This window comes from Pseudozyma flocculosa, assembly GCF_000417875.1.
Source record: "Pseudozyma flocculosa PF-1 unplaced genomic scaffold scaffold00017, whole genome shotgun sequence".
NCBI classification, from domain to species: Eukaryota; Fungi; Basidiomycota; class Ustilaginomycetes; order Ustilaginales; family Ustilaginaceae; genus Pseudozyma; species Pseudozyma flocculosa.
The window spans coordinates 1,181-11,504 of record NW_006920885.1 but is presented as its reverse complement, the minus strand read 5'-3'; the positions used below and the strand labels follow the sequence as shown (position 1 = coordinate 11,504).

Below are 10,324 nucleotides of genomic sequence, written 5' to 3'. Positions count from 1 at the left end.
GCAGGGTGCGTTGCGTTACCCACGCCACGGCCACGCCATGCCATGCCATGCCATGCCGTGCCACGCTTCGGCAGGCACAGCAGAGCACCGTACCGGACGCCGCCTCATGCCTCCCACACGCCCGCCTTGCCCTGCCTTGCCTTGCCTTGCCGTTTTTGCGCTGCAGCGGGACGATCGCAAGAAGCTCCGCCGCTCTCTCCGCTGTCGTTCTCTCGCAGAGGTCGTGGAGTCGCTATCGAGAGGATGACCCAGGGTCCAGGTCTGCGGGTGAGCTTCGACGGGAGATTAGGATATCAACCTGCCGTACCAATTCACAACGAGCGTCGCTGGGAGGGTTTGGGACCCGACTGGCCAAGTCGAGTCGGTGCGCGCCGTGCGTGTGGCTGAGCGGGAGGCGCATGCTGAGCTGGTGTACATCCATCCATGCAGACAGACGATCCGTACGTGGAATGGCATCGTATGGCGTGGCATGGCATGGTACGGACCCGCGCACAGGCCTCTGATCCACCTCACCTCCGCCTCTGTACCTACATACGCTTACGTACGAACGGGCCGACGCCCGCAACGGTTCAATGAAGGAGACGGGAGCCGACCGATGGAGCTCACGCCCTGACCTCGACCTCGTTCCGTTGGACCGGACTGGACCGCCTTTTGTGCATGCGCCCGCCCGCTCGCCCGAGACTGGGTCGTCTTCCCACCCCGTCCTCTCCATCGCCATCGCCATCGATACTCGGGCCGACGGGAGGCTGCGATGTTGCGTGGCGGGCTTTGACCCGGTCTTTTGTGAGGAGGAAAGGTAGAGGCGGAAGTGTTCCGTAGCGTCTACGATCCCCACCCTCCCTTTGCATCTTGTCGTTCATCGCGATGGCGCTGTGAGCTGCGCCTTGAGCGGCAAGAGGGGATCCAAATGGCGACTTCCAGGTGATGGCACCGAGGTGAGCGCATCATGGCGCAACGTACGTTGCACGACGGCCAAACGGAACAAAAAGAGCCTCGGCGACCCCCCACGTATCGCTCCGGCCGCGGCCTCTTCTGTACGTCCCGTCCGTCTCGTCTTCGCTACAGTACCTCGAAGGCGCTGACCATCCCATCGGATCCTCTTTGTCTTCCATCCTCCGTCAAGTCGCCGTCGCCGCCAAGGCGTCGATTGTCACGCTGCGACCTTATTCACGTTCGGCCAAATCTTCAGTCCTCCCTCCGACACCATCTGGAAGGCATCAAACCGCCTGACGGTACGTACACGTGCGTGGGGTCCGGACGCGGATCGTACTCCATCTCGTCGTCAGGCCCGCAGTCGCTCCGATCGATCTCGTTCGATGGTCTTCGATCGACGCAAAGACCAAAAATCCGGCCCCGTGGCCTCCTCTTTGCGTGAATACCGGATCGAAGATCGAAATCCCCATCTCCTCGGCCCTTTCTCCCCGCCCCGTTCCGACCTGCTCTGTGACGATCGACGGTCGATGTGAATGCATGACGATGGTCGATAATCGGTCAGAGGCCGTAAGGGTCACCGCCACGAGTGCGCTCGCCGCTTCGAGTTCCACGTGGTGCCGCGCCACACCATCCCGCGGCGCGCGGTGTTGGTTTCGACGTGGATGTCCAGGATTCGAGCTACGGCGATTGTCGATGACAATCTGTAGCGCGTCGAGCTGCCCCGAGCCAACCCGGCCCGACACGACCCAAGTGCGGGCCAGCGGTGCTTTTGTCTGTATCGCCCTACGCCGAGGTCCAAGCGTTGGGTCGAAGAAACGTAGCAGCAACAACCTGTTCTCCGTCGGTCGTTTGAAATGGAGGCTCGCCGGTATACGCGGACCGAGTCTCGTGGCGACGCCCACTTGACGGTTGCCTGGTGGACAGGGCGGGTCCATGGCCACATCGCGCACTGCAGCACAAGCGGGTGACACCGTCGTCATGCGTTTCGAGCAGAGTGTCGGTCTATCCGGCCCGGTTTGGCGGCACCAGTGCTCGTTAACACTGCCCTGCTCCGCTTCTGCCGCGCCGCGCGCCGCCTACGCACCCGGAAGGATGCCGACAGAGAGGACGACCCTGCCCACACCCTGCGATACGGTCCTGACCGTTTCCGTCCACCCCTTACGACTGCCTGGCGGAGGCGTCTGCATCTGCTGCTTGAACGACTCGACGCCGCCGCCCACGCCAAAGTAGAGGACCTTGGCACCGACCAAGCAGAGCGTCGTTGGTCCGTCGTCCTTCGCTGTTTCCGCCGCCGATGCTGTGCCGGGCCCGGTAGTCGAAGCGGACTCATGCGCCTGCGCCAGGGACGATCGTGCCAGCCGCTCGTCGAGACCAGAGAGGGTCGGAGGCGCGCTTGGCTTGCAGCATCGTCGGAGAACGTCGGTGAAGAGCGGCAGCGTGTCGAGAGAGTATATGGTCTCGGCACTGAGGATGAGGTCGAAGTAGCCTCGGCTGGCCGTGCTCGCCTGCTCCTTCGCTGACGAAGCTCCCGCGGCGTCAGCGAGGATCTCCTCGGGCTGCAGCCCCTGCCACGAGCCGGAGTAGAAGCGAAGCGAGATGTTGCGCTCGTCGAGCGACTTCTGGAACGCGTCACAGAGGGAGTCGTCGAGCGAGAGCTCTCCCGGCCCGGCCCCCTCGGCCGACGCCGACGAAGCCTCGGCTCGGGCCGCCGTGTCAAAGTGGTCCTGCCCCCTGGACTTGAGCTGCCTGGTTTCTTCGTGCCTGGCCTCGAGCGTCTGGGCCGAGGTGCGGTAGGCGTGCGATGCGGCGGAAAAGTACCAGGCGAGGATGAGGTTGGGCAGGGTGACGAGGCGGAGTACCTGGAGGTTGTAGTCGCAGAGGTGCAGGGCGGTGGGGGCAGAGGGCGAGGACGAGGGCGAGGACGAGGGCGAGGGTGCGGGTTCGAGGTTGAGGAGCTGCTGGAGGAGAAAGACGGAGGGGATGGCGGTGCCGCAGCCGAGCTCGAGTATGGATTTGCCTCGGAGCCAGCCCCAGTCAGGTCTGGTTTCGGCGGGCGAGGTTGGCGTGCACCGCTGGTCGAGGGTTGCGACGAGGTCGAGTGCGCATTCCCAGGTCTTTAGGCCGCCCTCGTAGACGCCGGGGACGAGGTCGCTGTCCACGCCGGCCACTGCCTTGTTTTCCTGTTCCTCTTGCTGTGTTTGCGCAGGCGGAGATGGTCTGGTTCCGCCGTGACCGTCGTCGTGGTCGTGTTCGTGCTCGAGGTCGTGGTCGTCTTGTTGGTCGAGGAGCATCTGGAAGCGTGCGTCAAAGAGGTCCCTGCGCATGAGGGTAGCCTGCCTGTTCTGTGCATTGCGCGGGTCTAGGTGTATGGTGATGGGCGAGTAGGAGATGCGCGAAGGTAGCGAGTCGATGAGGTGGTGGAGTGGCCATTGCTTGAAGGGGGCCTGGGGGGCCGCTGTAGGTTTCGAGGTCGAGGCGAGCGAGGGTGGTTGTGCGGTTGGGGATGATGTGCTTGGCGCGCTGAACGCCTGGTACTCTTCGTCGATCTCGGAGTCGTCGAACTCGAAAGCGAACGACATGGCGGGGCGGAGGCTGAGGGCGAGGAGCGGGTTTCGATGATGATGGTGGTGGTGGTGGTCCCCAGAAGACCTTGCAAGCCCGGAAGGCTGGCCGCCCAAAAAACCGGTTGGGAAAAAAGGCAAAAAATCGGCGACTTTGGAAAGTGGGCCGCGAGGGAGGGATGGAGCTGCAGCTGCAGCCAGGGTGCAGGGGCGTTGCCTGCGCTGCGCCTCGGCCAACGCATGGTACGGCAGGGCCCGCCCTGGTCTATCTGGCCTCCACCGGCCTGGCAGCGGGCCCCTGGTCGGGCAGCCCGCTTCTCTCTGGCCGTCCCTTCCATCTCTGGACGTCGACATCCTCGTCTGCCTGCCCATCACACCACCACTACCTCTCGCGCTCCAACGAGCCTTCACCATCGGCTGGTCCCGACGAGGTGGTCTGCAGAAGGGCACTGCAGTAGTCTGCCCAGCTGCACAGCACAGCACAGCACAGCACAGCACAGCACAGCACAGCACAGCACAGCCACACCACCACTCGCAGTTGCACCCGCCAGACTCTGTCTCTCTCTCGCTCCCTCGCCCGCCCGCCCGTCCTTCCTCTGTGCTCAGCCCCTTGGCCAACCCACCCAGCCCATTCACCCGCCATGTCGCTCGTCGTTGACCCGGACTACATCATCCACTCGCTCAGGCTGGCATACCTCCGACGCATCGACGACCACCACGGCCCGCGCATCATCACGCTCCCATCCCACAACCCAGACGCCACTCACCGCCTACCACCATCGCACAACCCTTCTACCTCGTCCTCGTCCTCGTCCAACCTCGCCGCCCAGCTCCACCGCCCGACCTACTCGACCACCTCCGCCTACCTCGGCCCCGCCCCCTTTCACCAGCCCCACGCCGTAGACACCCACGTCGCCCTCGCAGGACTCGCAGACTCGACCCTCCATCCACAGATCCTATCCCTACACTCGCCCCTCCCCGAAGGTGGAAGCGCAAACGCAACAATCCCCGCCACCTCGTCGGCCTCGGACCTCGAATCCTCTCCCCTCGCCCAAGATGCAACCAGGAACAGACACGCAAAGATCGGGTCGGGCCTACGCTACACCTCGACCATCTACGGACCCGGCAGATCCGGCGCCCTCGGTATGCGCGTAGACGGAAGGCGCCACAGCAAACATCCATCACAAGCCGCCACCAGATCCGCCACGCCCGCAACTCCGGCGACTCCCTCGGCGGCAGCAGCGACGGCGTCAGCTTCAGCCTCGGTTCCGGACGCCTCGCAAGACGTCCTCTCGAGGCCCGAGTCGCTGCGAGAGGATCCCCAGACGGCCCCGCTCGACCACGACGCCTTCAGCCCCCCACCACCACCCCAACTCAGCCTGCCCGACGAGCCAGATTCCTCGGCCGACACCCTGGCAGCAAACGGTACCGCCGCAGGCGAAAGCAGCAGCAGCGGCGGCGGCGGGGCCCGTCACCCCATGACCGGCCCACCGCCCAAGCCATCCCCGCTCTCCACTTTGTCGAGCGCAGAGCAGGCCGATGAGCCTCCACCGGTCGCGGATCCGGCTCCAGCTTCGACAGCGGTAGCTACAGCACCGAGGACGACGGCGCTGGCATCCGACCCGGGCGACGACGCATTCGCAGCGTTTCAGCCAATTCGTAGCGCCGAGCAGCCCTCGTCATCGTCCTATGCCGAGAGCTCCACCGACTCCAACATCCTCCCGTCGAGCATCGGGTCGCCAGATTACCTGCGCGCAGGAAGCATCGAGCTGCCCTCGATTCCCGCCGTACAAGACTCGATGGTCAAGTCTCCCATACCGCCCGGGCTCCAAGCGTCGTCGCCGTCGAGCATGGCCGAGGAGCACGACCTCCTCGACCGCCAGGGCGCCACGGCCAGGCCTTCGCCCGTCCATGCCCGCCGCATGCCGCCGTCTGATGGGGCGGGACCGAGCTCATCATCACCATCAGACGTTGCCGGGCCGGCTGTCGACGGCGAAGCGAGCACCGCGCCGACCCAGGGCCAACAGAGACCCAAGAAGCAGCGTTCGGCCAAGCTGCGCGACCGTTCTCGGCTCCAGCAACAGCAGCAACACCAGCAGCAGCAGGAGCAGGCCCGCAACGAGTTTTTCGCCTCGCTCAAGGCATCGCCAGAGACTGTGGCCAAGCGCCACGCAGCCATTCCAAAGACGTCGGCGCTCTCGACGCTGCTCCACAAGCAGGAAGCCAGCAGCGAGAACCCGTTCGCCGCCTTCTACGCGGGCATCGCCGGTCGGTCCGGCACGGCGCCCAGCATGAACGTCGACATCTACTTTCCCTGGGCCCAGACGGCCTCGACGTCGGCGGCCGCGCAAAAGAGCGGTGCGGTGAGGACCGACGGCAAGGCCAAGAGCATGACTCTCAACGTGCGGCGCGACGCCACCATGGAGGAACTGATCGGCTACGGCCTTTACTGCTACGCCGAGGAGGGGTGGAAGCCGGAGCTGGACGCGGGCGGGCTGTCGGACGACGAGCAGCAGACGCGCCTGTCGACGATCGGCTGGACGCTGCGCATCGTCGAGGACGGCGAGGTGGACGAAGATTTTCCCGCCATCGATCGCAACCTCACGCTGTCCAAATTCGGCGGCGACGAGTTTGCCATTGTCGAGGCGACGGCGGCGCAGGTCAAGCAGCACAAGGAGGCCTACGGCGCCATCCTGCGGCGCGCCAGCCGCGTCGCGACGCCGGCCCGGCCCGACAAGGCTGCTGACGGCGCAGCGGGCGGAGCCACACCCACGGGTGGCGCCACGGCGCCAGCGATGGCAACGGCGGGCACAGCGGCGGCTACGGCAGCGGCAGCGGCAGCGGCAGCAGCAGCAGGAGCGGGAGGAGCCGGTCGTCTTGCCGTTCCGCAGGCGGGTGCGCACGCCGGATCGATGATCAGCGTGCAGGGGACGCCCATCTTTGCGACGGGCGCCCTGTCGCGCTCGGCCATGGGGCCGTCGTCGACGTCGATCTTCCTGCGCGTGCTGGTGACGCCCAACCCCGAGGTGCGGTACAAGACGACGCTGCAGGTGCCGTCGGACATGTACCTGGCCGACGTGCTCGAGATGATCTGCCGGAAGCGGCACCTGGAAAACGTCGACGAGTGGGCGCTCGTGGTGCCGGACAAGTCGATTGTCGTGCCGCTGGATCGGACCGTCGAGAGCCTGCAGGGCAACCACGACCTGGCGCTGGTGCGACGCTCGACACTGGGCCTCGAGGCCGGGTCGGGTGCGCTCTCGACGCAGTCCTCGAATCCGAACGCGTCGATCTTCAAGCGCTTCTCGACGGAGCCGAGCCACCCAAAGTACACAAAGGCGCTCGACGTGACGGCGAGCTACAAGACGTTTACCGTGTACCGCAAGACGCCCATGTTTGTGGCTGCGCGGCACGAGCGGAGCCTGACGCTCGACGGGGACTGGGTCCACATCATGCCCGTCGACATGCGCACCTTTCAAAAGGCGGCCAGCTTCCACATCTCGCACGTCGTCGCGTGCAAGGTGTCGGAGCGCGCCCCGGGATCGTTTAAGCTGGTCGTGTGGCGAGAGAGCCCAAAGGAGGTCAAGCGGTACGATTTCGAGGCAGAGTCGCCGAGGGCGGCGGCCGAGGTCGTAAAGGAGATCAATGCGCTCAAGAGTCAGGTTGCTTAGCGGGGCGTGGCGTGGCGCGGCCTTGCAGGGGGACGGCGGACGGACAAAGGATTGGGAACGAGCAAAGTGGAATGCCATACGTCACCTCAGTCAAGGAGGATAGCGCTTGTGCTCGGCCGTGGCGGGCAGGCGCTGCGTCGACGCGCGGATCTTTCTGGGGGCTCTCTGACCTTCGTCGACTTCTACTTGTGCGCCCTCGTCGAGGCCATCAGCGTAGCGAGTCCGAGATCCTTGTCACTCCCTCACGGCTACGGAACCGGACCAAACGAGCGCTCCCGGGTGGCGCGGCATCCTGTCTGACCCGCCGAGCTGTCCACTCTTTGGCTGTCGCGAGGGGAAAGGGGAGGGGGGCGACCGACGTGCGGCGCGACGCAGGGGCCAACAATCCAGAAGGTCTGGCAGCCCGGCTCGGCTCCGGCGGGGCGCACGTTCCGCCCCCTCGGCCCGTCCGAACCCCGCCTCTTTGGCAGCACTGCATGCACCGTGCGAAGAACGTGCGCTTCGCTCCAGCGCAACCCTGCAGCTTCTCGACCATCTCTGCCTCTCTCTCTATCTCTCTCTCTCTCTCTCGCGCCCTCCCAACCTCTTCCCAGCCGCCCTTGCCCCCACGACTTTCTCGATGAACAGACAATTCTACGGAACGGCCATGGAACCCGCCGGCTCGGAACCACCGCTGCCGTCCGGCGATCTCGCAAGATCAGCGAGATGAGGGCCACATGCGGCGAGCACGCAACGCCGTCGCTCCTCGACCTCGAACTCACTGATCCTCCTCAACTTCGGCACTCTGATCGACTCGCCCTCACCTCGAACGATCCGCCGGCCAACACGGGAAGCTCCTTGTGCCTCGCCATGCGCGGCCGCGTATAAACATGGCACCCGCGCTCGGCCTGCTGGCCCCGTCGACCGCCACCGACGCTTTCCCCCAACTAGAGACTCGCCTCGTCTCCATCCTCGCCGCCATAGAGTCGACGGCCGCCCTCACAGAACCGGCGACGACCACGACGACTACGACGATGACCGCCATGATCTACCAAGCTGTACGCCGGCTCTCGGCCTGGCTGCTCCTTCTCCTCGTCTTCTCGACCCACTCTGACGCCTCGTCCGCACCGCAGTCGTACGACGACGGCAGCGCCATCCTCAACCGCGGCCTCGCCTCGACCCCCTTCCGGCGACTGGGCCAGTACAGCCCGCGCTTCGCCGTCTCGCCCGCCGACTACCGCACCCCCCTCCCCGACCATTGCGAGACGGTACAGCTGCACTCGCTCGAGCGGCACGGCGCACGCCACTTGACAAAGTCGGCCCTCAAGAGTGCATCGGCGACGCTCGTCAAGCTCCAGTCGTCCATCCGCGCCGTCCAGGACCTCAGCCGTCTGCTGCCCGAGCACCGCTTCGTCAAGGACGCCTCCCTCGCCAACGCCTCCGACAGCCTCATCCCCTACGGCGCCCTCCAGGCGTGGTACAGCGGCCGCTCGGCCGCCACCCGCTTCCCGGTGCTCGCAAAGGCGGTCCCCTTTGCCCGCAGCACCGGCGACCTCGACGGCTCGGACCGCGTCATCCTGACGGCCCAGTACTGGCTCGCCGGCTTCCATGGCCAGGACGTACCGTTCCACTCGGCACCGCTCGACACCTCGGACGCCGTGCGCACATTTGCCCGCGCCTCGCTGCCGCTCCCGGACGTCATCTTTTCCGAGCACGACGGGCAGAACAACACCCTCCACGTCGACACCTGCCCCGCCGCCGATGCCCTCACCGGCCCGGACACCGAGGACGGCGCCCAGGCTCTCTTTACCAACTCGACGCTGCTCGACACTGTCGGCCGCCGCCTCGACGACCGCCTCCGCACCGCCGGCGTGCGCAACCTCACCCTCAGCGGTACCGACCTCGTCAACCTGTCGAATCTGTGCGCCTTCGAGACCCTGATCGACGCCGAGCTGCTGCCCGGCTACCGCGTGCGCCACCGCCCCAGCGGCTTCTGTTCGCTCTTCCGCGACGACGACTGGGAGGCGCTGGGCTACGTCTACGACGTGGGCAAGTACTACGGCGCCGGCTATGGCAACCCCTACCACCGCGCGCTCGGCCAGGGCTACCTCCGCGAACTGCGGGCCCGCCTGACCAACACGGCCCCCGTCCTCGATCCGCCGACCAGCCTCAACACGACCGTCGATGGCGATCCCGCCCTCTTCCCCGTCGACGACGGTAGGATCTATCTCGACACGTCGCACGACAACGAGATCGGGCCCATGGTAGCCGCTCTCGGCCTCTTTGATGGGCCCCGCCTCTCTACCGCCCGCGACGCCCAGCTCCGCCCGCGCGCCTGGCGATTCAGCCACATTGCCCCCTTTGGCGGCAAGATCGAGATCGAAAAGGTGCGGTGCCGCGCTCGTGCTCCCCATGCCGAGCAGCAGCAGCAGGGCGGCGGCGCAAGGAGCGAGTACGTCCGCATCCGCGCAAACGGCCAGCTCCTCTCGACCGATCGGAGCTGGTGTCCCGCCCCGCCCTCGTCGAGGAGGCGCCGACACGCCTTCCTCTGCCCCCTCGATGCCTTTGTAGACCGCCTGACATTTGTACAGACCGACGACGAGTGGCAAAAGTGCTACATCTAGCGAGAGGGCAAGCTCGGCGGGCCCTTGAATCAACAGAGACTATCTCCTCTGCTCGGCCGTCAACAAAGTGTTTGACTGTGTGTGGTGGAGTGTTGCACCTTCAACCCATAGACAGAAAATGCCCCTATAGCAACAGCACAGGCTGCGCCACAGAAGAGCTCCAGTTTAGGGTTTCACCTGTTGCTCCACATTAGGGTTCCAAAGCTTGAAATGCAGGGATGAGGGATTTGGAATGTAGGGGTGCAAGCCTTCAAATGCAGTGGTAAGGCGTTGCAAAATGCAGGGGCCAGGGGACAGAGGACAGGGCCAGAGCTTCAGGAGTCAGGACTTAGGTGTCAAAATCCAAAGGTAGAAATTCAGGGGCCAAGTTGGGAGATTTTGAGCTGGAAAATGCAAGGGTCCAGGATTTGAAATGCAGGGGTCAGGGGTCAGGAGATGCAGGGATGCAGGGGTCAGTGGCTTGAAATGCAGGGCTCAGGGGTTTGGAGATGCAGGGATGCAGGGGTCAGGGAATTAGGAGACAGGGGTCCAAATTCAAAATCCAAGGGTCCAGGTTTTG

At 65.2% G+C, this 10,324-nt stretch overlaps 3 protein-coding genes across 3 annotated transcripts; 2 read left to right on the top strand and 1 right to left on the bottom strand.

Annotated features, from left to right (window-relative positions):
* Nucleotides 1-2,009: 2,009 nt before the first annotated feature.
* On the bottom strand, nt 2,010-3,512 carry PFL1_04902 (uncharacterized protein; the record flags this gene model as incomplete). Its single annotated transcript, XM_007882432.1, has 1 exon — nt 2,010-3,512. The coding sequence occupies one exon, from the start codon at nt 3,510-3,512 to the stop codon at nt 2,010-2,012; it is 1,503 nt and encodes a 500-aa protein (XP_007880623.1).
* Nucleotides 3,513-4,135: 623 nt separating this feature from the next.
* Nucleotides 4,136-7,162, top strand: PFL1_04901 (uncharacterized protein; the record flags this gene model as incomplete). The annotated part of the gene is made up of 1 exon (XM_007882431.1): nt 4,136-7,162. The coding sequence occupies one exon, from the start codon at nt 4,136-4,138 to the stop codon at nt 7,160-7,162; it is 3,027 nt and encodes a 1,008-aa protein (XP_007880622.1).
* An 869-nt stretch (nt 7,163-8,031) lies between these two features.
* PFL1_04900 (uncharacterized protein) lies at nt 8,032-9,765 on the top strand (the record flags this gene model as incomplete). The annotated part of the gene is made up of 1 exon (XM_007882430.1): nt 8,032-9,765. One exon carries the CDS (start codon nt 8,032-8,034, stop codon nt 9,763-9,765), a length of 1,734 nt encoding a protein of 577 aa, XP_007880621.1.
* Between the last annotated feature and the right edge of the window lie 559 nt (nt 9,766-10,324).